The sequence below is a fragment of the Pagrus major genome, chromosome 6 (assembly GCF_040436345.1).
Source record: "Pagrus major chromosome 6, Pma_NU_1.0".
In the NCBI taxonomy this organism is placed as follows: Eukaryota; Metazoa; Chordata; class Actinopteri; order Spariformes; family Sparidae; genus Pagrus; species Pagrus major.
The window spans coordinates 26,168,137-26,193,522 of record NC_133220.1 but is presented as its reverse complement, the minus strand read 5'-3'; the positions used below and the strand labels follow the sequence as shown (position 1 = coordinate 26,193,522).

Below are 25,386 nucleotides of genomic sequence, written 5' to 3'. Positions count from 1 at the left end.
TTTTCACGTGATAACGGGATAATTTTCTCGAGATCTCGAGTTATTATCTTGAAATAACTGCCATTTTCCCGAGATAACGGGATAATTTTCTCGAGATCTCGAGATAACAAAACTTTGTTTTCCCGAGAAAATGATATAATTAATTTGAGATCTTGAGAAAACAAAACGATAGTGTAGTATATTAAATCATTGCAGGAAACATCATTCAGTGTAGCAATGTCAGAGGAGCAGGAGCATATAGATCACCGCGTCACATATCTTTTCAATCAAGGCCTGACACAGGCTGAAATAGCATTATGCCTTGCTATTACAGATAATATACACATTAGTGTGCGTAATCTAAAAAGGCTTCAGCTATATCGGCGGCGCAATCTAAGTGAGCCTGATGTCGTCGTTAACTACATAGCTGACCAGCTACGAGGTCCCGGGCGTCTCCATAATCTCAGGCCTACCATATCACAGTCATTATCTCGAGATCTCGAATTAATTATATCGTTATCTCGGGAAAACAAAGTTTCGTTATCTCGAGATCTCGAGAAAATTATCCCATTATCTCGGGAAAACGGCAGCTGTTATTTCGAGATAATAACTCGAGATCTCGAGAAAACAAATGAAATTAACTCGTTATCACGGGAAAACAGAGGAAATAAAATGTATGAATGCATGGCCCTTTAGGGCTCCCGTAAGAAGAGGGAAAACATGCAATAACCAAAACAGAGAACAGAGAAACTTGGATAACAGGACTGCTCTGTGTGCTTAAGTTGGCCCACCCTATGATTCTGTCAAAGGTTTGGCCTGCCAGATCTTTATAGCAATAAATATTAAATAAGTAAATAAGCAGAACCCGTAATTATTAGTTCTCACAATCTGAGCATGGCTAGCCGAGTGACACTTTGTGCACTTTTTGGTCCGTCAGCTTGGGATTCTTGTACCATTTAGCATCGTACCAATACAACAGGTTTTTTAGCCTCTAAGAGAAAAGGTTTGGCTAACATGAACACATGCTGCAATCCATTTGGGTGTGCATGGTCCAGGATGCAGGTAAATGACATGACTTCAATAAAGCAAATCAACATTTTAATTTATAGCGGAGGTTATGCATTCCCAGCATCCTACACAAGTGAGTCAACAAGTTGGAACATCAGCCTCAGAACTCAAAGCACCGAGATCCGTTTGGTCAAGTCAACATGCCTGCATGAAGAACTTAAGCACTTCTTACACAATTAGTGGCCGTTTCAGTTAGCTTGCACACACACACACACACACACACAAAAAAAAAAAAAAAAAAAAAAAAATGGCTTTAGAGCTCACCTGCTCTTTTCAGTGCTGCATCATCTTATTGCTGTTTTGAAGTAATCTCCCTGCCATAGCCTGACCCAACCCAGTTTCCATCCTCTTTTGTCCACACAAAGCACGATGTACATCTCCCATGAGGGCCAGTCAAACCATTTCAGGTCTTCAATATAGTGACAAGTGCATGATATGTGGAGTGAAGTACAAAGGCCAGGTAATAGCTCAAAGTGTTAATGCACCAGTCAAATTATGCGTCATAAAAACAGACACCAATTGACCTTTAGTCAACACAAGCCTACAGCCTCAGTGATCCTTTCACATGTAAACACGACAGACCAGATGCGTTTACCTCAAAAAGGTGTAACTTACAATTTATTTACAGAAGGTAAAGACAGAAGTTCATCGACTTCAAGGCACAGTTATATACATTTCTTTGCAGTCTAACCTGCTTTGAGGTTAACAAAACAAAAAAAAACAAGACCGTACAACATGAAGCTGCTAATATGAAATGGTTAAAAGTAAAACAAACATACTGTACACAAAAAAAATAAAGATTCAGTCTTTGGCCATATTGTCTAGTCTCCAGCCTCCTTTTTCTTCTTTTTCTTTTTCTTCTCAGACACGGGCGTTTCTGGGACCTCTTCTGCTGGCTCTTCGTCCACAGCCTCGGCCTTTCGCTTCTTTTTCTTCTTCCCTGGAGTTTCCTCTGCTCCGTTCTCCGGAGCAGGGGCCTCCTCTGCTTCGACCTCCATCTCCTCGGCTGCTTGTTTCTTCTTTTTCTTCTTCACTACAGGGGTGTCCGCTTCTCCATTCTCCACCTGCAACCAAGTTAAAGAAAACATGTTCAGAGAAGGGTAAGAGACAACATGGACGACTGCACTCCAAGCTAGATGTAAAGTATAATATATCCTTTGTGTGCTTGGGACTGCAATGTCTGACTCACTTCAGTGATCAAGTCCACTGTTTGGGACCAGCCAATGGTTCGGAGTCAGGCTGATATAGCATGTCGTACACTGAGACAGGACCACGTTAGGGTCAAATCTCAAATCAAAACATGCGGCCAGACTAAAAAAAAACAAGGCTCACCTCAGCTTCACCGTTGGTTTCACCATTTGCTTCCAGCTCTGCCAACTTCTTTTCCTTCTTCTTGCGCTTCTTTTCCTTCTTGTCTAGCTTCCTCTTGATCTCAGATGCAACATCAGTAGCCTGGGAGGAGAGGGGGACATGTTAATTACAGTCAGGGGGAAACCAGCAGGTTTCTCTGAGGAATGATAATGCTGCGTCAGGCTCATTAAATCAGTGTTTACCCTCAGGGAAGTCAGGGAAAGACTTGTCATCATTCACAGCAATAAGATTTTGAATGTATCATAGGAGCATTCACAAACAAATTCACTTTAACAGACAACAGATCCTTGTCCTGCTGAGTATACCAACCAGCGTCGCACACGCCGTCTTCATTTATTCTCGTTGAGCTCACCTCTTTCACAGCCTCTTTCATAACATCTACATTCTTCCGTGGCACATCGCCCGTCTCATAGAAAGACAGTCGCTCTTCCACCTGCCCACGCAGCTTGTCTCCAAACACACTTGTGGGAACCTCTGTAAGACAGCCAACAATAAAAATCAACCACAGAGCCAGCAGGTTACAGCAGGCTTCACAGCACCTTGACATGTGGCTTTGCTCAGAAATTAGCTTATCAACATCAACCCGAGGGATGAATGCTGTTGACGAAAAATATGAGCATCACTGCAGTTATGCCACATTAAATACTGTATTGATCCCGAGGGAAATGTATGCTATGACAGCATTACACCATACAGTGTGATCACTCACCAGAGAAACAGTCAATGCGTGAGGCGATTGTGCACTTGTTTGCCAGATATCTGGAGATTCTGCCTTTGTTCTTGGCTGCAGCACGTCCGATGAAGGTCGAGTGGAAGATGAGACCATACTTGGGGGTGTTGCCACGAGTCTTTAGGGCTCTGTGTGAAGATACAACTAATTTCACATTCAAGATGTACAGTTGAAGAAACAATGAAACGTTATTAAAAAAAAAAAAGACATGAGGGGAAGTCTGAGCCTATGTCAAAAAGTGCATCTGTGCTACTGACAAAAGCTTTTTTTTAAACAAGGGATGTAAGTGCAATGTTTGGACACAGAAACCAAAGGACTGAAAAATCCAGTCAGGCAAAGCTGTTTTCTTATGGGTTTAAATTATGCTTTAAAAAAGGGTTAACTATGGTGTTCTGTGCCAGCACTTCTAACAGTGACTGAATGTCTCCCCCTGGTGGAAAAACTACTGAACATGAGGAAAAACTAGCTTTTCAGATTTTCTACCTCAGTGCTGTGAGTGGCTGCTCAGACTGTGGGGGTGCGTTAGGGCGAGAGGGATCACTCCAGAGGAGACTTCAGAGTTGCGTCTCCTCCAGTCACCCTGCTCTGCTCCAGCCCAGCCCTGCCATCACTGCAACCACTTTCCCCAGCAGGGAGGGGGTGCCCCAGTACCTGAACAGGGCCTTCTCTGCTCCAAGGATCTGAACGGTGGAAGCCGGGTACTTGGCCAGGTTGGTGAGACTGCCAGCATGCGAGATCAGACGAGCTCCCACCTAAAGGAATAGGAAAAAGAAAGGTCAGTCGCACTGACTAAAATACTCATAGCGGTGGGCCTTAATAGATTCAATTTTTTCACTTTACATTCTTTGAGGACCATCAGCAACCGGATAGGTTTATCATCACATTGATTCAGTGGATTGACAGATTTTGGTATAACATCACTGGTCCCATTTATGAGAATAGAAGGAACAACTTGAACTTTTATTTACCACTTCTCCGATTAAAGCAGCCAGGTTTGGAGCCACCTGGCTCATCTTGGAGCGGAGGTACTCCTGCAGCTCCAGCCTATATTCAGCCAGAGACACAACACGATTGGAGAATCTCTCTATGTTGATCAGATCGATGGGAGAGATGTCCATACCTGGAAATTGAACAGGAAAAGGTGTTGAGCAGAGGGAGACTACCACTCGCATATCAAATTATAAATTCACTAAATCTTAAATGCAATGTGTGTTTGTTTCTCCCGACAGGATCCGCAGTGAGGATTTGTGCCTTCACTACAGGTTTATGAGAGAGCTAGTCTGCCCCCCTGTGTTATCACCATGGACAATTATTGGTCCAAGATGAGCAAAAAGGGGGCAATGGATATTGTTGTTGGTCACAGTTGTCAAAGCTATGCAAAGAGAATGAGAAATGTGTTTTTACAAATATTTCATGTCTGAATGAAAAGATTTGCTTCTGCTGACCCATGGAGGAGCGAGATGCATCCAGGATGGCCTGAGCTTTGGCACTGTCCATCACCACCTCCTCCAGGCTCTCCAGACTCTCCTCCGACAGCTCCTTCCTGTTTCCGATGAGCTGAGCCAGGCGGCAGTACATCGAGTTGTCTGGCACGATCTTAACCAGCTCTGGGAAGTGGTAGCCGTACCACTCACTGCACACAGAACAAAGATTGTTAGAAAAGTGAAGCCTATGTGTAATCGCAACACAAATCAGTGGCGTGGTTGAACATGTGAGTCAATGGCAGTGATGTCTCACCCAACAACATTGTCCCACCAGACAACAGCTGGCAGAGCAGATGTGAGAGGAGAGGTCGATGTCCCTCCTGTTTCTATACAGCCAGCACTTTATAGTGTACTGTCTGTGGTAAGCATTAGGAGGATACTCCAAAATGGTGGACGCTTGACCAACAGAAAACACTTCAAAGAAAAGCCAAAACACAGACAGGTTACTGACTGCATTACAAAACAAACAGTTAAGACAAACGAATGTCTCACCGTTTAAGGGCCCAAAATACTGAAACTTGACAAGCCAGTACAAAGTGCAAGCTGCTGAGACCTGCGAGTGTCAGTGTTACTGATGTTCTCACAGGAATCAGAACCACATCACTGCCATGCAACACAGGATGCGAGAGCCAAACTCAAACCACGCACAAGCACTGAAAACCACAATATGCAAAGTCACATGACACATTTCCCCTCCAACAAACATCTGTAGTTAGGTGCATGATGAGGGGAACCCTACCGGACACGCATGGAGAAAGTGTTGATGTCTTTGTCCAGCTGATCCAGCAGAGCGATCGACTGGATGATCATGTTGTCGGCTCTGTTGACATTAAACTTTACTTTGGCTCTGGAGTAACTGTGGCCAAGACCCAGCTGGGCCTTGGAGGCGGCCAGGGCTGTGAGACCCTTCACCAGGGAGTGGAAGTGCAGACGCAAACCTGACAGGACAGACAACAGATAAAGGGGGTTTGTTGGAGTTAAGTGGACAGTAGCAGAGCAGCATGTGACTGGTGGCTGTTCAGATTTTCAGTATAAACCTTCATGAGCTTCAGCACAATAAGATGACATCACAACAGGCCACATCATTTCTAAAAGGCTATGATTCCTCAGGTTTAGTGTTGTGCTCCAGTGACAAACTTCTTGTTCCACACTTCTTAATAGTCAAACATGCATGCCTTTCCTCACCTCGGGTTATCTCTGTCACCACCCCACCAGTCTGGATGGACAGGGTAAATTCTTCTTGTAACGCTGCTCCGATCTTGGCATCTGAAACCCCCAACACTGCCTTCTTTTTCCCAGAGAGGGGAAGGTTAGTCTCAAGGAACAACTTCAGGTCAGCATGGACCACACCTGCGAGGACAGAGAAGATTCTTCATTGATCTGTATGCACTTTGTTGGAATAAAGCTTAGATTGTGCAGTACAGCAGTCTTGGGAGGGAAAAACCATGTCAAACTGTGCTAGTGATTTTAAACTATATTTCATCAATCTAGCCATTGTATGGTCTGACTTTGGCCATTAAAGTGATTTAACCTCAGTTCATGTCAGGCTAGAGGCATTTAAAAAGAAACCATGTTGGCTAATTCTACTAAACTTTACACAATTGTGTGTCAAAGCACTAAATTTGGATCATTTTCCCACTCCACATATTCAACCCATTGCTGCATTTCAAAAGGGCTTTCCTCAGATGTTCAGGATTGATATTAGGCTGTCAGCACAGTAACTCAGTGGATTGACAGATTTAGGAAACATCATTACAACTGAGGACACCAACACATTACAAAAAACCGCAGGAAGCCCACTTGCCTTCAGAGATGGCGTTCATGTTCTCCAGAGCAGCCTGGGCCGACTTGAAGGGGAAGAAGGCAGCCAGGCTCACCATGCTGTTAAACTTTCCGATGCTCAGCACGCTCTCCTCCACCTGAAACACACACATATCGTTATCTCTACTCCATCTGGATAACAGATTAAAACTGCAGATAGGAGCGAGGACAGAAGACCCACCTGAGGCAGCAGCATGCCGATCTCCTCCACCTCTTTGACGGCGAACAGCGCGTAGCCTGCCGCATGCTCGAACAACACGTGCAGCAGCACCTGAGGGGGATGAAAGCGTTGGATTAAGGAGCAAACCAGACAACTACTGACATAAGGTAATACAAACTGTTACGGTAACCGATGTAACATGTGTCTGCCGGACTGCACGTGGTAACCACTGAGGCACGTCGTTTCTGGTAGCATCGTATCTAACTCGACTTTTGTCAAAAATGCAATAAAATATAATAAAGTTGAATATAACTAAGCACTGATTCCTATCGGAGCGTAATGTCCAAAATTTGCCGTGAGTTACGTTAATACGCAGCCACGTTGTCGTCAGATGAGCCCACGTGTTGACTTGGGCCCGACGGGTAAGTGCCAGGAAGCTAATTTAAGCTAGCAGTTCTGCTAACACTACAAACTACTCAGAAACTAATGTACAGCTGCTAAAAGCGCGACTCGCTGGGTTAACCTGCACGACTGCGAGTTACACAGCTGCATACGTAAAAGTTACTGCAGTGGTAGTCAAAGTAGTTAAGTTAAAATACGCATGTAAAAGCTAATGTTAGCCACATGGGAGGCTAACTGCTCAACTCATGTCGAGGCCTTCAACTGAACAACAGGGAATATCTGAAAAAAATAAAACTGATTTAAAAGCGTTTGTAGTCTAAAAAGTGCCTTCAACTGAATCCTACATAGAAAAACTTTGAAATTACACCCAAGCAGCACTTCTCTTACCATGACTAGTAAATATCTGCAGCAGCACGCAGTGCGTGTCTGCTCCGCTCCTTCACCTCGGGAAAAAGACGGCGTCAACACGTTTCAGCAGAATACCACATGACCCAAGTACCGCGATACCGGCCTGACACCGCGAGACCTGGCCTAGCTCACTCCACCTGCTGGCTGCAGAGCAGAATGACACTTTCCAAATGAAAAATACAATATTAGAGGATAAAATTCCACGAAAAAACCCCAAACCAACAGTGTGTCACAGCATTTCTAAATATTATTCCTTCCTCTCTTCTCTACCTGGTCTGTGGCACTCCACCTGCAGCCCATACTGAAGTTATACAAGATTTGAAGACCCACACAGGTGTTTTCACTCAACAGGTCTGACCAGTCACCCCATGGTCCAAAGCCTGTCATAGTTACATGTAGCCCAGTGTGGGTCACAAATACATGATGTCATCTTTTATAAACATGAGGTCATTATCTAAAAGAGCTGGGCTCTGTAGATTTGAGTAAACACGGATAAACATTAGTAAACGGTGTATTTGTTGGGAACTAGCAGTCACAGAGTAATACACAATAGAGTTCTAGTGGGGTTTTAGGGTTGAGTCGAAGGATAAGTGCACCCAAAATGAAAATTCATTCATTATCTACTCACCCTTATGTGATGGTAAGTCAGGTAACGTGTTGTAGTCTTCAAATCATTTCCAGAGCTTCACAGCAAAGCAGCTTTGCAGCATTCTAATAATAATAATAATAATAATACATTTTATTTGTACAGCGCTTTTAAAAACTCTCAAAGACACTTTACAAGAATAGAATACATACAAGAATACATACAATCAAGTGCATGGTGCATAAAATCAAGTGCATGGTGCGATAAAAGGAGAAATATGTAGAAAAAAGAACAATGTATGAAGGATATGGATCCATTCTGCTAAACAACTGAAGTAGATGGGGACTTGGTTTAAAATATTAAAAAACAAACATAACATGCCCCCCCCCCAAAGTCTCTGCAAGCCCCGAAATCACAAAGTGATATGAAAATCTTCAGTGTTGCTGCTGACCTAATGGCATTAACACGAACCCCATCTAAAGTGGGTGCATGAACTCAACTTTACGTGTTAAAACAAGTCCCCAACTACTTCAGTTGTTTAGGAGAATGCTGCAACGCTGTTTTGCTGTGGAGCTCCAGAAATGTTTTGTGGATTGTGAAACTTCTCCTGACTTTCTATAGACATGGGGTAGGTAGATGAATTTGAGTTATCCTTTAATGTGCTGATTATATTTGTTGAAGTCTTCTTTTAGTCTATCAAATGCCATTAAATGCCTAAAAAAGGCCATTACAATATCTTTAGTCCAATGTGACAGATGTCTTTTTTTGTCTTACGAACAGCCCAAAACCTGAAGATATTCTATTCACTATCATTGCAGACAATAAAATCAGCGCATATTCTCACATTTTTTTAAGGTGGAACCAGTGAATAATTGGCATTTCTTATGTAAAATGATTCAATCTTCTATAAAATATCAAAATAGTCCCAGATGAATTTTCTGTCAATCGACTCATCAGTTGGTTATAAATAATTCAACACACATAACGCATTTAACTATATCAGGTTTTGGCTACACAGACGATACATATTCCTACTATTCTTTGTCGGGTTTAGTTTTTTAGGAGATTTGTGAATTTGATGTAAAATGAAGACTAGTGTTAGGCTCATCCTTTAAGTGGAAATCCAAAGCAAGTGCAGTACTCAGTCAGCACAGTGAGCAGTAAACAGTAAGTGCAGTGATTCTGGGTTTGTGCTCCAACTGAGTTTGAAATACAACACTGACTTTAAGGTAAAAGTATAAATATAATTATTTTAGTACGTGCAAAATACAGGCAGGCAGAACATAACAGAAGCATAGGTGATGGAAAAATGTGGTGCTGCTAACAGAAGTGCCACAGATGAGAAACAAAGCTGTGCTTGTGTACTAGAATCGTAATAAACCAGATCCAGCGATGGCACTATTTTTAATTGTCCCCCACTGCAGAGTACTCTGACCGGGCCTGCCAGAACATTTCACCATCATGCAGGAAACCTGTTAAGTGTCAGATTCCACAAAAAGCATCATTAAAGTTCTTTGGAGTCAGGAGGTCTCCAAGGAACGGACGCATGTTGGTCTGTTTGTACACAGAATAAATTACTGGCATGTCATAAATGTCACATGGTGTTTGATATTAGTGTGGAGCAAAGAATTTATGACTGACCTCTTTGGACAGTTCCTCTCCTGGCTGCCACACACACATGCACACACACACACGCACGCACACACAAACACAAAACAGAAGTCCAGTACACTTATCACATTAATGTTTTTCCATTTTTAACATGGTGACTAAAAAAATGAAAGTCACATACAGATTGGACTTCTCACTTAGCAGTACTCTATTTTAAGTCTACTCTATCTGTTTTCCTTTTCTTTGAATTACTCTAAATGTGTTTGTTTGTTCGCCCTCATGTGTGATAATATAAGTATGAACTACAATGGCACTCAGTAGAGCACATCCCTCCGCCAAGGCCCAACAGTCCCCTTTAATTTAATCAAACCTAATCCAATATCAAACTCAATAGCCCTGTTTCACTCTAAAATTCAAACCACCCATAACGGCTTGACCACAATTTAACCTCAACAGATCCAGGATCTGCATCAAATTGTACTCATCTACACCTAAATTCACCCTATCTTTCAATGTTAAAGGTGCACTATGTAGTTTTGGGAATCACAAGAGAAAGATCTTTATTGACTTGATTTTTTATGCCTAAACAAACTAAATAAACAAACTCTCTTTGTTTTAATGACTGAGTAAACAGAATAAACAAACTTTAAGGACAACACAGTTTCAGACTGTTTCACTTTGTTTATATGTGGTGGACCCTGCCACCTTATATTCAAACAGTGTTCTGGGGACCTTATTTTCCTCTGAGAACAGCTTGTTTATTCAGTTATGGAAAAAAAATTGAGTTTGTATTATTACCTCATTAATATTGTAACTATTCAAAACTTCATAGTGCCCCTTTAAAGAAATTGACAAAAAACTTCCTGGATCCATCCCCTTGCCCGGATCCGCACCAAAAGTTAATGGGGTCTATTCTGGGTGAAGACCCATCCTTCATCCAAGTTTGGTGGAAATCTGTTCAGTAGTTGTTGTGTAATCCTGCTCACAAACCAACCAACAAATGGACAGGGGTGGAAACATGACCTCTTCGACGGAGGAAATAAAGGAGGCTGAATACTGATTTCTTTGTGTTTTACGGGGGCTCATCCATAAACGACAAATAATCACACAAACCTATAGTATGCGTAGAACATCCTGTAATAATGGTCAGACACTGCGAGTTTGCTCATCAAAATGTCATTTTGTCAGTCTTGTCAAAGGCCCACATATGTTCAGCACGATGAGCTTACTGCCCCAATAAAAAGCCAGATTCCTGAGTAATATGTGTGTTTCCAGGAGCATGGAGAAGAGTGATTGAAGGAGGCTGTTGAGGAGCGGATGTGAGGGAGGACAGTAAAAAGCTCAGGGATCGGGAGAGGGCTTGATATAAAGGCGGACTGCAGTGACGAGCTGACACTCAGACCGGTGCAGCTCTGCTCATCTTAAAGCACACTTCCTTCAGCAACTGACCAAAGCTGACACAGCACGTGAGTAGGGCATGGCTTCTTCTGCTTCTTCTAGCTTTTCTCTGTAACTCCTGTCTTCCCCCTCTTTGTCGCCACGTCTCCATTCTCCTACGTTTGTGAACAGAGCTGTCTTGCTGTTGTAAGTAAGTCCGGCCTCTTATCTCTCTTGTCAGCGGAGCAGTTTACTTCCATGCTTCTCCCTCGTCCTCCCACCTCTCTCTTTCCCTATCTGCTGTCTATTTGTCAACCTCACCCTTGCATAATGACATGGGATCCCCTCTGCCCTGCTCCCTCTAAACTCACTTATTGTTTCCTCGCACACACACACACACACACACACACACACACACACTCCACCTCATGTCAAACACTGTAAGCTGACCTATTTTGACTGTTGCCTCTCTTTCCCACTGTTGTAAGTTCCCTGGCCTCGGTGCCACTCACCCCTGTTTATGTGGTATGACTGACTCCACTGTACGTTTGTATGAGCCTCCACTGTTCTGTATGCATACCTAGGTACAGTATGTGTTTATGCACGCGTGTATGTGTTTGTGTCCAGGACAGAGCAGGATGAGCATGCGCGGAGCAGTGACCGGTTGCGTGGTGCTGGCGTGCCTGGTGGCTCTGCTGGCAGAGAGGACGGATGGACACATCACCTTCTTCAGCCCAAAGGAGATGATGCTGATGAAGGTAAGCAGCTCATGTTTGATTGGACAGCGTGCAGCGGAAGTAGTGAGTCAGTTTGGCCGATGTCTTTCCAGTGTGGTTGGAAAACTTGAGTTTCGTCCTGTAACTTTACTGGGTGAACATCAGTTTGATTATGTAATGTGATCTTGCATAATATACTGTTTGTAAAGAAACAGATCTGAAATAATCAGCAAATATTTTGATTGTCAGGTAGTTATTTTTCAAGCAGAATCGGCAAACTTTCCTTTGTTCCAGCTTCTCACTTGGGAGATTTTGCTTCTTTTCTTTGTTTTTTCTTTAATTTTATGACATGAGATAAGATGTCAGACAATTGTCATTTTTCTGTATTTCTTTTACATTTTATAGACCAAACAATTCATCTTTTAGTTGATAAAACAACTGCCTTATGATTATATAATTACAATTATCATTAGCTGTAGCCCCAGTGGCAAAAAAGGGAACAATATAAAGTAATTTTTAAAATCTTTTGTCCATTTAATCCAACAGAGGAAAGATTATCCCATTAATGTTGCAGTTTGGTGTTTTAGTTTTGCACCGTTTGCATGATAAAGTTACAGAGATCGAGTGAAGGTTGTCTGTTGCGCCAAATCAGAAGCTGATAAACTGTATTGATAAGGGATGAATGACGGTATTGTGGCTCTTCATACTTCATTCAACAAAAGAATGTCCGGAGGTTGAAGAGATCCTTTCTTTATTGCTGTGTAAACATGTGTGTTTTGTGTGTCTTTGCTGCAGGAGCGAGAAGGTAGAAAGGACATGGAGCCTAGATCTGAGGATGGTCAGTTTGAAGAGGTTACAGTTCAACAGCTTCCTCAAGTGGAACATGGTGGAAATCCTGTGAGTGCACGTGCGCACACACACACACACACACACACACACACACAACAGAAGTCCAGTACATTTACCGCATAAGTCTTGTGAAGACCTGTGAAGTTGAGAACAACAAAATGTCCTCACTTTGTAAATAGGTCCTCACTCTGCTGGTTAAAGAACCTGTGCCTGTCTTTACTATGTAGTACAAGTACACACTCACAAAAACACCACCTTCATCCCCGATATTGTTGCTGTTACTGGCGTCATTAAATACAAGCCATTACCGTTTCTTTTGTGTGTTTTTCAGGATAAAACAGTGGAGATTGCCATACGTCTGTCACCCAAACAACTGGATCACGTGGCTCCGGTGCTCGAAGAGATCATCCATGAAATAGTGGAGGAACGTCAGAAAGGTACAAGTATTTGAGTGGTGGAAGATACAGTGAGACACATTTATTAGAAAAAGACTTAGCAGAGACACAACATGGCCTTGCATCTTCTTTTATTATCCAAAGACACACTTAAAAGTGATAGTGCTGTGATTAAAAACACATTTGGTAACCTGATTGTTCTCTCACTGTCTCTGTCTCCGCAGCCAAATAGCGAGCCTGAAGACAAGAGGGAATAAACGCTGTACAAATTCTTCAAAAAGCACTGAATGCTCACATGTTTCGCTGTGTTTTAATGAATGGAGTCAATAAAGGGAAGTGATTGTGCCACTTACTGGAACCTGTGTCGTCATTTCTGAGGAAGCATGTTGGTGTGAGGCGGCCACATGATGTCAGCACCTCTCTCAGGAATGTTTACAGCATTAACATACCTCATAACGTACCTCACAGGACCTTCTTACAAAATGACAATTACTCAGACAACATGACTGCTGATGTGACAGCTTCTTCTTCAGTCATTTAAGTCTGACCCACATCAATGCAGGGAAGAACAACAAAGCTTTATCATTTTACAAATATGCAAGATTTGATTCAGTTTTGTGTCCCTTTAAAAAAACATGTCTCTTCCACCTGATGATTTTAAAGACGCAGTGCAATATGAGGGTGGACTCTGACCCCTTTTTTTGTTATCAAGCCTCCATATGCCTGATAGTCGTTTCACAGCTTTGATGTCACTCTCTCGCACATCTCAAAGTCCTTGACTGCGAGGGCAGCGTCTCGAGCTAGAGGGGCGGGAAGAAGCAGGGAGCAGTCGCTGTCAATATACTTCCCAGTTATCCCCTCCATTTCTTCTGATACCGCACAGTAGATGGAGCTGACAGCGCCCTCCTCTGAAGACTGAGAGGGAGACAAAGACAGTGAAGGGGAAAGGTGAGAGTACAGTCACCAGATAACACAGATGGATCCACAGGATGTTTGTGTAATCTCTGCCCTGATGTGTGTCTTGTATAACCAGTTGTTGAGCATAGTCTGCTCCTACAGATACACATCACATATGCACATCAGATCAGGTCAGGTCAAGAGTTTGAATTCAGAGAGTGGAAAAGAAAACTTGTGATGTACCACAGATCTGAAAGTGTATGAACGTTGCATGGATGGATGTGAAAGTGTGTATATGTGTTGTTAGTTACATGTGACGCACTACATGAGGCTGTCAGCAGTGGATGCCAGGTAACAAAACTGTTTGTATAAACACATAACAACAATGTGTTGGGTCAAATACACACACGCAGTCTGTTGTTGCATTGCCAGCGGTTTGGATGTAAAACGAAACATTGGGGCTAAAGGATTGTTCGGGTTTATTACAACTTGGCCTGAGACCTGGGACATGGCAACATCAGTTGCTCAAAGCACCACAAGACTACATTTGAAAAACTCAACAGCAAAGTCTCTATCTAAAAATCACGATGCAGTGACTCAAGATAATCCACAGATTAGATTTTGATCCTGTGCAAAGAGGGATTTTGCTTGGAGGCAGTTTCACATCTGAGCAAAATCAGTTGGCTGATATGGCTAAACTGTTGACTCATTTAAACCTGTTTGACAATTACAGTGCTCAAGATTCTGGCCTTGTCTGACTTTGAAGTAATGTTGCTGTGACAGATGTCAGATATTACTTTGCTGAGTGCGATATTACTATAACTGATAGAAATATTACATATGGCAAAAACTACCCAAATAAGTTGTAATAAATCTGAATGTCAGCTTTAATTCATTTACATCAACATTAGATAAACAGTGTACGAATTGTAGTACTTTTTAAACATCGTCTCCCCAACTGTAGGGGTTACAGTACAAATTAGTGAAAACAGCTCTGTGGCCCTCAGACTGAAGCCTCTTAGAGTAGGAGCTGGACTGGCAGCAAGTTTTCCAGATTTCTTTAAATCTTTCCAAAATCTAAACAAGTGCAAGGAATGATTCAAACATGTTTGTCTGCACTGACATAAGTTAATGTCATTGTCAGCATACCTTGCTGATTAGCTGCTACAGTAGTAACTTAGTTTCTCTTCGCTAAGAGTTAGCACATCATTAGCTACATTACTATTTGGGGTTATGGTTATGTTGGGTTATGTTAGAAACAGACCTCTTCAGGATTAAGGCCTTATTTCTTCTACATAGATCGTGAGCATCACTGACTATTTGCCTGGACATATAGGCCTAGATTCAGCTCAGCCTTTCCTAAATCATTACATGGTAAGTTCTGAGTTGGCATTATAACATGTTTATAACATTTAATACACATAGGACAACTTTTAAACGTCCTAATTTTCATACAAGTTAGCTTGACACATTGAAAACTAAGCCAAAGACTGAGTTTTCAACCATCTCACAGTTTGCTACGGCTTATTTAATCTGCCAGTGTCAGCCGTAACTTTAGCAGGTAACACTGACAGTTCTGGGATAAAATAATCCACTGCCAGGCTTCCTTTACTCCTGTCTGAAATCAAGACTCATCTATATACATGCTGGGTTGGAAATTGGGTTGACTTAGCAAAGGGTTGCTTCAGAGAGTTCTGCAGGGATGACATTTTTTTGCAGGCTAACCTGGAAGTTAGCATCGCTCTGGTTCCCTCTGCAAAAAGTCTACGGCAAGATAATCTTCACAGAAGAACACGCACATTGCCAGAAGTAAAAAGCTAACCTTCACTTCAATGCCACCAACACTTAGCTTCTTACTATGCTATACTTTACACACTTTACTGTAAATTGATCGATCAACAAGTTGTCATGTTAGTTACAACACTTTGCAATTTAAGTCCAAAGACGGATTAGTGAGTAGACAGGTCTGCATGTTTGACGTGATTACTTTTTTGTAGTTTCATTAGCCACTTGTTAGCAACCGCCCTTTTTTGAGACTCATAAACAGGTTATGATTCAAACCTGGGGTGTTTACTGGCTTATTTTATGTTGTAGAACAAAATGCTGAAAATCTCTTGAGCTTGTGTTAACCACAGACCTTATTTCAGGCATTTAATCGAAACCCCATTCAAAAAAACCCATTGACTCGTAGATGAGGGAAACAGAAGTTTAAAAATAAAAACCTATTTCCGGTTTTAGGACTTCCTGCGGCGCTCTATTGGTTTGATCTTTCCACGGGATTTGTTGTAAACAGTTAGAACAATACAGAACATCAACAGCCTTATTCTTTAGCTTGTCCTAATACTCATGCCTTCTTAAACTGAGGCTCTAATGATAAAAGGAGACAAAGTTGTGCTGGGGAACAAGGCCAAAACCAAAACAATTCCTGACTTTCCTTGCAATGAGATCCTAGAAGTCTTGGACAAATCCCTTCCTGAACAACAAAAGCTTCCTAACAATGAATACTTGCACCAAGTTCTATAGTTAGTTCATATTGCCACCATTGTTGAACATTTGTTAATACTTTTGTTTTCTTCGGGTTTTTTGCACATTGAACCTGTGTTCTGGCTGTGAAAGCTAATTATCAAAGCATCATATCTTTACTGCAGACAATTAGACACAATGCTTCAGCCAGATGTTGCATCATGGCAAGCTGCATACACTCATATCAGACTTGGATCTTGGCTCTCTCTTGTTTCTAGCAACTTAAGAATGGAGCGAGGTTCTCGTCTCATTGTTCTAGCACAGTGTGATCACCGTAGTAGGTGAAATTCCTGACCTTTCCAGTGAATTGGGAGGGTGCATTTGTATATATTTGTGTAGGAGGGGGATTCTTGAGCAGCAGCCAATCATATTCATGCTAGACAGTACAAAGCGGTAGAGACATTATATGGACTGTGACTCTTCAGTAAAATCTTATAGTGTACTCACCTTGAAAAAGAAAAATCCAATGAGGTTGAAAAGAAAACGAATCATAAATGGATAGTGTCTCAACACTTCGGTCATGACGACACCAGGGTGCAGGGAGTTTGCGGTGACACCTATGTGTACATAAACACAGATACAGATGTTCAGAGTGCAGATGGAAACAGAAAAACTCAAGGCCAGTCTCAACAACAAGTCTTTGAAGGCTGACGTTCCCATGGCTTCCTCTTTCAGATGACTCGAAAGCAGAAAATTAGTTTCAGCTGCAAGGCTTTGCTAAAAGCTAGAATACTCGATTCACCTCATCTGTGTCCTTAGTAGGGACTGACTATAAGTTCAAAGGACAAATCACATTAGTCTGAAAAATGTATCCGTTTTATACAACAGATGATATATGCTGTCAAGCCTGACGTGTGATTAACTGAGTCAGGAGCTGGCAAGCACAGATATGCACAAACAAACCTGCTTTTGGGAGGTCAAGTTCATAAAATAGGTCACATATGGTAGTGCTCAAGAAACAGAGGTAGGACCTCAAGACATCTTGTTTCCTGATCCACATTGCTGACTGCAAAGCATTTTAAAACGTGCATTTTTAATCTAAATGGACATCAAAATTTGAGGTCATTATCCATCCATTGTCGTTGCTTTCTACATCCTCTGCAGCACTTATTCAACAGGAAAGACCATGCATTAGCTGTACCACTGATCATAAGAATCTTTACCTGTCCCTTGCAGCCTGCGTGCCAGCTCATTGGTACAGATGATATTGTGCAGCTTAGTGTTGTTGTAGACTTTATCCATGAAATAAGTGAGGTTCTCGCCACGAAAGTGAGCAAAGTCCACCTCACCCTTCTTGTGGTTCATTGAGCTGACGTTGACAATACGGGCCGGAGCCGAACGCTTGATCAGGTCTGAAATGAAACGGAGACATGCACAGTGAGTGGTGAGAAGGAAAGAGAGAAAATGAAAAGCAAAATATTGGACAGATCCAGGATGTTTTTTAAATGGAGAATGCATGGATCTTAACGGAGACAAATCAGGCATATTTAGGTGGCTCTGATCTAGGTAACTGTAGCATTATTGTATACTGAGAAAATGTTGTATATAAAATTGTATATAGTGAGTTTTTATGTTTTGCATCAATGCTATTTTTGGTATTTAATGTAACTTTGTTTCTCTTTTTATCAACCTATTATTCTTGGTCAAACACAATGGACATGCTGTACTAGTGGTTGGCTGTTTCAGATCTGGTGAGCCTAAATTATTGTTAAGTAGTTATGGGTGGTTCAAAATGTAGAGTGATACTAGGCTGTCCAGTTTGATATTGGATTAGGCCTGATTGAAATCAATAGGACTGTTGGCCTCGGCGGAGGTATGCGCTCTACTGTATGCCATTCTAGTTGGTTATGCTGTTAATGTCATTGGGGAAATAAAACAGGTTATTATCATTTCAAGAAAGTAACAGTTCATTTGCATATTGTGTAAAATGACAAACAGACCCAGGTACAATCCACATACAGTAAGTACTCACACACATTAGAACCACCCTTTGATTTTATGGTATCATTTAGTTTTCAGTAATTTTAAGTGTGTTATAGTTACATGGTTTAGTTTATTTCAGTATGTTAGGATCCCTGTTAGCAACCGCATTGTAGCAGTTATTCTATCGGGGGTCCACAGTGGTGGTGAAACCAACCTGGGTCAATGTGACACCAATATAAAAAAGTCAAGTCAACCCACAGTCATTCAAACTTTAACTTTTTAATCTGTGTCTGCATCATCTGTGTGTCTACTTCAGACCCCCCCCCCCCCCCCCCCCGATACTGTGTGACACTTTAAAGATCAGGACATATGGCAAACATTCACTACATTAAGCTTAGATGGTGCTTTTGACTGAGGTGATGTAATAAACCACCTGCGGTAACCCAGTCCGGAGGATTAAAGATTAAATAAGAGTCTCACCCAGCAGCAGGTTGGTGAGAAGAAATGGTCCCAGTACGTTCGTGGCAAAAGACATGTCCAACCCATCTTTGGTTATCTGCCTGGGTAAACCTGGTGGTGGGATTTATAAAATGTGAGATGAAGTTACATTTCATAAATTAGATTAGATACAAATGCACACATAACAAACACATGTGTAGGTCACTCACATACTGCATTCCCTAACTAACCCTTTTTCAAAGTTGTGTAATGCCTTCTGTTTGTCAAGTCTGGGAAACGAATCCTTTGCTGTTGCCATCTGGTCTTATTTTCTTGTTAGTTCCAGATGTGTAATAACTGGGTGTTCTGTTTAATGTTCTTTACATTCTTTCACAATGATCCAAGTCACTGATTTTTTTAAATTTTTTTTTTTTTTTAACAGAATTCCATTAAATCTCTTTGCTATTTGGGGTCCCCAAAATGCAAAACTGCCCAGTGCAGCTTTATAACAAATGATTACATTTCTGCTGTGCATGTGTCACCTGATACTGCAGCGTTGTTGACAAGGATGTGGAGAGCTTTCTCCTCCTCAAGAATCCCCTTTGCAAATTCCCTGACAGAATCCAGAGAGGACAGGTCCACCAGGCGCAAGTGGACGTCAGGGTTTCCTGTTTTCTCCCTGATCTCTTTAAGCGCTGCTGACCCCCTGGCCTCGCTCCGACAGGCCAGGATAACACGGGCCCCGCGACGTGCAAAGTCCAGGGCGATGAACTTCCCGATCCCTAGCATAGTGGAAGAGAGCAAAAATCAATTTGTGTTACTTGATATAGCACATAGCAATAAAAAAGAGGCGACTTTGTGAAATGGAGGAAACACACATACACCGAATTTCGCAGTGAATCACGACTTCTAAAAGCAAAGCTCTGTTTTCAGTTTGCAGCTGGGGGATGTGGTCTGTGGCACAAAAGCCAAAGCCTGTAGTTCTTTGAAACCATAATCAATTAAATTATAAGAAGAATTCGTGAAACTTACACATATTAAAGAAAGTATAGTTGATTACAATGTGTCTGACTGTGCTTTGTAAGAAAACCTGAGCAATGAGGGTGGGACAGGCCTCAACAACAACAACACAACAAGAACCTCCTGGTTTAAATCTCACTTCTATTTGTGAAGTTTGGGTGTTCCCATGTGTTTTTTATGGTTCTGATGAGCCATTTTTCTCTGGTGACCATATAGGATGTGTTGGAATAATTATGTAACATGCTCTGTAATATCTGGTGCAGATGGTTTTGTAGAGAGGATCCCAATTGTTCTCGTTCATCAACTTTTTGAACAAAACAGAAAACAGCTGGCCGCATGAGCTCACTGATTATCATTTCTTACTCACTGCTAAACTGCTGTCAGATTCATAACTTGGAGATATGTAAAATACAATTTAAAGGTGACCTATTATGCTTAAAGTTTATTTCCCTTACTTCAGTGTTTGTATATGTTCTTGTGCATGTAAAAGATCTTGAAATTTAAAAAGGCAGTACTACAGCACTGGACAGTTTGAGAAAACTGATGTGTCTTTTGAGGACTAAAGCATGTGAACTGATTATAGTCGTGACCCAAAATAAAATGATGAAGCTGAAAGTGAGTATAATATGACTCCTTTAACACCATGAATAAGCTGTGTCACAATAATCTATATCCAAGAAACCAAAACATTCTGACGATCTTGTTGGCAAATCTTTAATGTTTAAATCAAAGCAGATATACAGTATATTGGTATAAAGAGGATTTGGCAGCAGAACACAGTGGCATGTTTATGGTGTTGGGTACCACTCCTGATCACTCTTCTCTCATAATCTGGTCAATAAAATATAATCTTTCACTAATCAAGTGAGAAACTGTTTTTTCTTGTTGTAGTTTCGGGTAAAACTAACAATAGTATCTGTCTTCATGCCTTCCCAAGAAGTGGTGTGATTGCTTGGTGAGGGGGGTGCAGGATTGGCATGCCATGAAACAAGGAGATGTGGTGCAGCTGATAAGAAAAAGAACAGGAAGTGTCTTTGGAAAAGGGTATTTTTTCTTAGATGTGTTTGAGCTGATTGAGCTGTGTGGAAATTATTAACCCACCGTTGTGGGTTGTTATAGGCTCAGCAGTAAGTGGATTACTAGAAGGGATCTGCCCAGTCTGGCAACACTGCCCATGTGTTTTACAAGGAATTTTAAATGGGGAACAAATATTTTAATTCTTTGGAATTTTTATCGATGTTGTTAATCTCAAACATAGTAGAGATAGCTTTTAATTCACTGAACTAATACATGAGAGTCATGCCTGGACATATTCTGCTGTTATTATGTATTAGTTTAAAAGGGAGCAGTATAGTATGAACAAAATCAGCCACAGGGAGCTGAAAAAGGGCTGCAGCACACCATCAACACATCATCAGGGTAAACTACTTTACACTGCTGTGTATGCAGACTTTACTAATGTGCACGGTTACATATAACTACACACCACTTCTTATAAGTAGAGAGGTTAATACCACAACATGCACTGCAGCCTTGTGCTAATGACAATTATATTTGTATCCAGTCTAAGATATGTAAACCACACAGTTCCTTCTGTGGTATGACTGTTTAGATCCAGACCAGACAAACAGCTTCTGTGTGGAACAGTGATCATAGATAGATCAGTGCCTGACCAACCTGTTACACAACATTGGGCTGCATAGTTTTACACCAGTTTTAAATGTTTGTCGGTAATGTAATGCATACTTACTACCTCCACCCATGAGGTTAAGCTATCGGTTTGGCTTGTTTGGTTGAAGGTGTGGTGTAGGGCAGTTGGCATTACACAAATGCCATACAACTTAAAATCCTCTAGATGTTAGTAAAGTTTATTAGTGACAAGACAAACTGCAGAGATACAATGACTCCATATCACAATCCACATTAATGGGTACCAGTCATCCTCTGTGGTAGCCTACACATACGGCTGGGTAATATATCAGTATTGTAGATTTAGATTTTAGATGTCGTTAAATCATGAAATGGTATAAGTGATGTCTTTTCTGGGTTTTAAAGGCGGCTTTACACTAAAGTGATTTTATTTTCTGAACTTACCAGACTGTTCTACTTGTTCTAATACTTGCCTTTACCAATTAAACCATTATATCCACATTACTGATGATTATTTATTAAAAAATCTCATTGTATTAGTACCAATAGTCATCCCTACAATATTGTGGCAATATTGATATCGAAGTATTTGTTAATAAATATTGTGGTATTTGATTTTGTTGCGCAGTCCGAGCATTTATTAAGTGCTTTTGAGGAGATTTCAAAATATCAAGATATATATTGTGTATCACAATATAGCCTAAAAATATCGCAATATTATTTTGAAGCCATGTCCGACGGGCCGACACATGTAGTTGGTAGTAGTTCCCTACAGTGTTACATATGCCAGCATCTCTCTATTTTTCTCTGTGTGTGAGCTCCTTGCTCTCTCACTTGAGTAAGTCTTACCAATGCTGTCGGGTATACTCCCCTCATACAGAGCAAGGTGTAGTGTTGGTGAATGCAGCCTTGAATCAACTCCTCCCCCAACAAATTCCGTTCTGGCAAAATTCTGTGGCTGGCAGTGTTTGGTGTCCCAGCTGCTGTCCATGTGAGGAATCCCTGTTTGCCCCTTACCAGAGTGCTTTCTGTGTTCATGTCTGGTGCCATAAGTGGGTCAGCTGCACAGTATCCACTGCTGTTTTGTTTACATTTTTCCATTTGACTGACTGCACCATTTTGCTGTGAGGATTGCTGTGCTGCACTGAAGGTGAGTAGTCGTAGCACCCCTGGTCACTGTCAACCCCTGACTGTTTATGTTGATTATTTTGATTGTTTAAAATAAAACCTTTTATTTACTTTACCTCACATCTCTGCCAATTCAATAACGAGCCCGTGTGTCCTTTTCTATTTATTTCCCAACCAATATCAGAGTTTCAAATATTTCTTGGGGTTGCAAGTCCCCAGGTGGAGTTGTTCGGCTTCCGCCTGATTTTTTTCCCCCTTAGTGCCCAATGTCACACCAACATAAGTCTACTGACTTCTGCTGATGTACTGTACAGTACTTCTGGAGAATCTTCAGCACTGATGCTGTAAAGGCTCAACTTTGGAATGAAGTTTACAAATGAAGGTCAAAAACCTGTCAGACGTGTGAGATACAGATGACTGCTGAGCTACATTTTTACATGCATAACCTTGTGTAGATATTATGGAAACTGATTAAAACCGATGAACAGCCAAAAACTGAATATCATCTAGAAAGTGAAACAGCTGTACATCTACATGTAACTGCAGAGGTTACTGTCTCTTTTCTCATTTTGTTTGGTTAATCACACATCCTGCCATCACTCTAGGAATGTGATACAAAAGCAGAAAGACAGTAAACATTTTTGGAATCAAATTAATTTTGATCATTTTTCTTTTAAATTCAAGATTTATATTACAAAAATGAAATTGTACATTTCAGCCCCACTTTGAAGTTAAGTGTACACTCCTTAAGGCAACACGGCAACTTATCGACATTTTGATGTTTTTTCTTTTAATCTTTATTATTTGGGGTAGTGTCACTTAGAGCACTGCTCTCTTTTCAGGAACAGCCTTATCACATTCACACAGTTGGAACTCGCTGAGCAGCTTCACAGGAGTGATTAGGGTTAAGGGCCTCACTCGGGGGCGCCTCGGCAGTGGTAACGAGGAAGGAGCAAGCTCTGCCTTTCACCTTCTCCACCCTGATTCACCCTGCTGGGAAGGGGAACTGAAGTTACAACCCTCAAGTCACGCAAGGACACTCATCTAAGCTTCAGGCCACCACGGCACACCACCTCCAATATGATATTAAGAGTTTTTAAGATGAATTTATACTTTTATGATGCTGTGTTTACAGTGTAATACTGTGTTCATGATTAATAATTTCTCTGTTAGATATGACTGTTTTAAAAAAATGTTTTTTAACTATATGTATCACAGTTTTTTCAATAAATACACATCAGTTCTTACTAACAATATTACCATTATTACCTTTATAATTATTTATCATATGTTCTAACTGCTCTTACTATGATATTGTTGCCTGAAAAATAACGTTTTATTCTGCACTACAGTAGCAGGCTGGTAGTCCTGACTAACCTTCAGGAAAAGTTAAACAACTGTTAACCGACCTACCTTTTTTTTTTTTTTTTGGTCTACTTTACTTTCTATTTGCCTCAAACATTCGCAAGCATGGTGACAATTAACACTAAGGACGTGGGCTATTTATAAAGTCTTTCAGAATAAGTTTCCTGGTAGCCTTATGCAATGTCCTGTAAATCCCAGAGTGCCTGTTACTCAGGGACACACTGGGCTTTATTACTGCCATATCAAAACTTACATGAACAGCCAGCTTTAATCCACCAAACCTCCAGTATTGTTGCCACATCCAAAGTGAGCATGTGAGCAGTAAAGCGTGTGATAGCAGCCCTATACCAGTAGATCAGTGGTCGTCTCCCCTGCACATGGGTCAGAAACAGGTTGAATGTGACCGACCTGTGTTGGCTCCTGTCACTATGGCAGTCTTCCCAGTGAGGCGCACGCTGCAGGCTTGTGGATCCCAGCGCGCTCTCCTCTGTATGCGCACGACGATCGCCAGCAGGGCCGTGGACAGAGCCCACAGCGGGTGACAGAGCACGTCTAACACAAACATCTCTGCGTCTGAGCTGAGCGAGGAATGACACGGGAACGCAGGGGCAGCTGGCCAGCGTGAGCCAGCTTCTTATTCAGAGTAGGTGTGCCCAAAAAAAAAAAAAAAGTCACACTCCACAATAAACCTGCTGCTGGGTATTTATGGAGGCAGTGGTATGATCCCGTTTGTGTCAGTAAACTGTGTGAAATGCAAGGAACAAGCAGTGGAAACATCTGGTGTTAATCATGAGCTATATAAATATATATAAAGTTTTGACGTCATTGAAAGCCGAGAACACAGATGACTGCCATGTGGGTTCAATGATCTGGAGAGATTTAAAAAAATATATTGCTTCAGAAGTAACTTTCCCCATTTAGCAAGATGCTGTCATGCACACTTCCACCAACAAGTTGCTTTGAGAAGACACATTAGTTTTAAATGTCTACTTTGAAAAGCTGACCTTGGCAATGTGTCTATTTGTATCACATCCACATCACTGAAGTCTACAAAGCAATGTACACAAACACAAAAGATATTCCTTTAACACCTACTTATTAAAGCCTCAACCGAAAATAATCATTAAAATATTTAATCACATTACAATCAAATGCCCGCCTATCTGTTTACTAAAAACATAGCTGTAAGCGTAGTGCCACAAGACACTGAGTTGTGTCTGGTGAGAAATCTCCATGGTGAAGTCCTCACACAACCTCTGTTTTTTCAAGTGGCAGAGGAGAGTAATAGTCAGATGATCTCATTCTATTTATCTACCTAAATATTAGTCATCTTCAGTGGTGGTACTGTATATAAAAAGTTGTGTTTAATGTAAAACTCCACTTCTGTACAGGCACAATGTGCTTGATATTTGATATTTAAAGAAGCATTCATTGATTTTTCCTTTGTTTTCTGATTACTGTAGAATGGACAAAAAACATGCATAT

General features: G+C 41.3%; 3 protein-coding genes and 2 non-coding genes across 6 annotated transcripts; 1 reads left to right on the top strand and 4 right to left on the bottom strand.

The window, feature by feature from the left end:
- Positions 1 to 1,633: 1,633 nt before the first annotated feature.
- Positions 1,634 to 7,498, bottom strand: nop56 (NOP56 ribonucleoprotein homolog). Its single transcript, XM_073467716.1, has 12 exons — positions 7,403 to 7,498; positions 6,635 to 6,724; positions 6,437 to 6,551; positions 5,818 to 5,982; positions 5,372 to 5,570; positions 4,594 to 4,781; positions 4,117 to 4,268; positions 3,800 to 3,900; positions 3,128 to 3,276; positions 2,771 to 2,892; positions 2,380 to 2,499; positions 1,634 to 2,111 (listed from the first exon to the last, which is right to left on the bottom strand). Exons 1-12 carry the CDS (start codon positions 7,403 to 7,405, stop codon positions 1,869 to 1,871), a joined length of 1,647 nt encoding a protein of 548 aa, XP_073323817.1. The 5' UTR covers positions 7,406 to 7,498; the 3' UTR covers positions 1,634 to 1,868.
- LOC140998919 (small nucleolar RNA SNORD57) lies at positions 2,573 to 2,638 on the bottom strand. Its single transcript, XR_012179472.1, has one exon. It is a non-coding gene; the product is annotated as a small nucleolar RNA SNORD57 (small nucleolar RNA).
- LOC140998913 (small nucleolar RNA SNORA26) lies at positions 4,360 to 4,489 on the bottom strand. Its single transcript, XR_012179466.1, has one exon. It is a non-coding gene; the product is annotated as a small nucleolar RNA SNORA26 (small nucleolar RNA).
- Positions 6,715 to 13,309, top strand: mlnl (motilin-like). Its single transcript, XM_073467721.1, has 6 exons — positions 6,715 to 6,780; positions 10,896 to 11,086; positions 11,625 to 11,755; positions 12,509 to 12,610; positions 12,894 to 12,999; positions 13,182 to 13,309. Exons 3-6 carry the CDS (start codon positions 11,636 to 11,638, stop codon positions 13,187 to 13,189), a joined length of 336 nt encoding a protein of 111 aa, XP_073323822.1. The 5' UTR covers positions 6,715 to 6,780; positions 10,896 to 11,086; positions 11,625 to 11,635; the 3' UTR covers positions 13,190 to 13,309.
- LOC140997732 (retinol dehydrogenase 11) lies at positions 13,072 to 24,506 on the bottom strand. Of its 2 annotated transcripts, none has more exons than XM_073467717.1 (6): positions 24,310 to 24,506; positions 19,281 to 19,520; positions 18,781 to 18,870; positions 17,541 to 17,729; positions 16,825 to 16,934; positions 13,072 to 13,872 (listed from the first exon to the last, which is right to left on the bottom strand). In XM_073467717.1, exons 1-6 carry the CDS (start codon positions 24,464 to 24,466, stop codon positions 13,693 to 13,695), a joined length of 966 nt encoding a protein of 321 aa, XP_073323818.1. In that variant the 5' UTR covers positions 24,467 to 24,506; the 3' UTR covers positions 13,072 to 13,692. The 2 variants fall into 2 exon arrangements, with proteins under 2 accessions (XP_073323818.1, XP_073323819.1); XM_073467718.1 differs by having other exon boundaries at positions 24,155 to 24,325.
- Between the last annotated feature and the right edge of the window lie 880 nt (positions 24,507 to 25,386).

Excerpts from the sequence above, each read along its gene's own strand:
- LOC140997732 (XM_073467717.1), bottom strand. The coding sequence starts at position 24,466 with ATGTTTGTGTTAGACGTGCTCTGTCACCCGCTGTGGGCTCTGTCCACG. Across the intron at positions 17,730-18,780 it reads TCTCACCAACCTGCTGCTGG|ACCTGATCAAGCGTTCGGCT; the intron begins GTGAGACTCTTA and ends GTTTCATTTCAG. Across the intron at positions 16,935-17,540 it reads ACGCAGGCTGCAAGGGACAG|GTGTCACCGCAAACTCCCTG; the intron begins GTAAAGATTCTT and ends ATGTACACATAG.
- mlnl (XM_073467721.1), top strand. The coding sequence starts at position 11,636 with ATGAGCATGCGCGGAGCAGTGACCGGTTGCGTGGTGCTGGCGTGCCTG. Across the intron at positions 11,756-12,508 it reads AGGAGATGATGCTGATGAAG|GAGCGAGAAGGTAGAAAGGA; the intron begins GTAAGCAGCTCA and ends TCTTTGCTGCAG. Across the intron at positions 12,611-12,893 it reads TGGAACATGGTGGAAATCCT|GATAAAACAGTGGAGATTGC; the intron begins GTGAGTGCACGT and ends TGTGTTTTTCAG.
- nop56 (XM_073467716.1), bottom strand. Across the intron at positions 2,893-3,127 it reads ACGCATTGACTGTTTCTCTG|AGGTTCCCACAAGTGTGTTT; the intron begins GTGAGTGATCAC and ends GCTGTCTTACAG. Across the intron at positions 2,112-2,379 it reads AAACCAACGGTGAAGCTGAG|GTGGAGAATGGAGAAGCGGA; the intron begins GTGAGCCTTGTT and ends ACTTGGTTGCAG.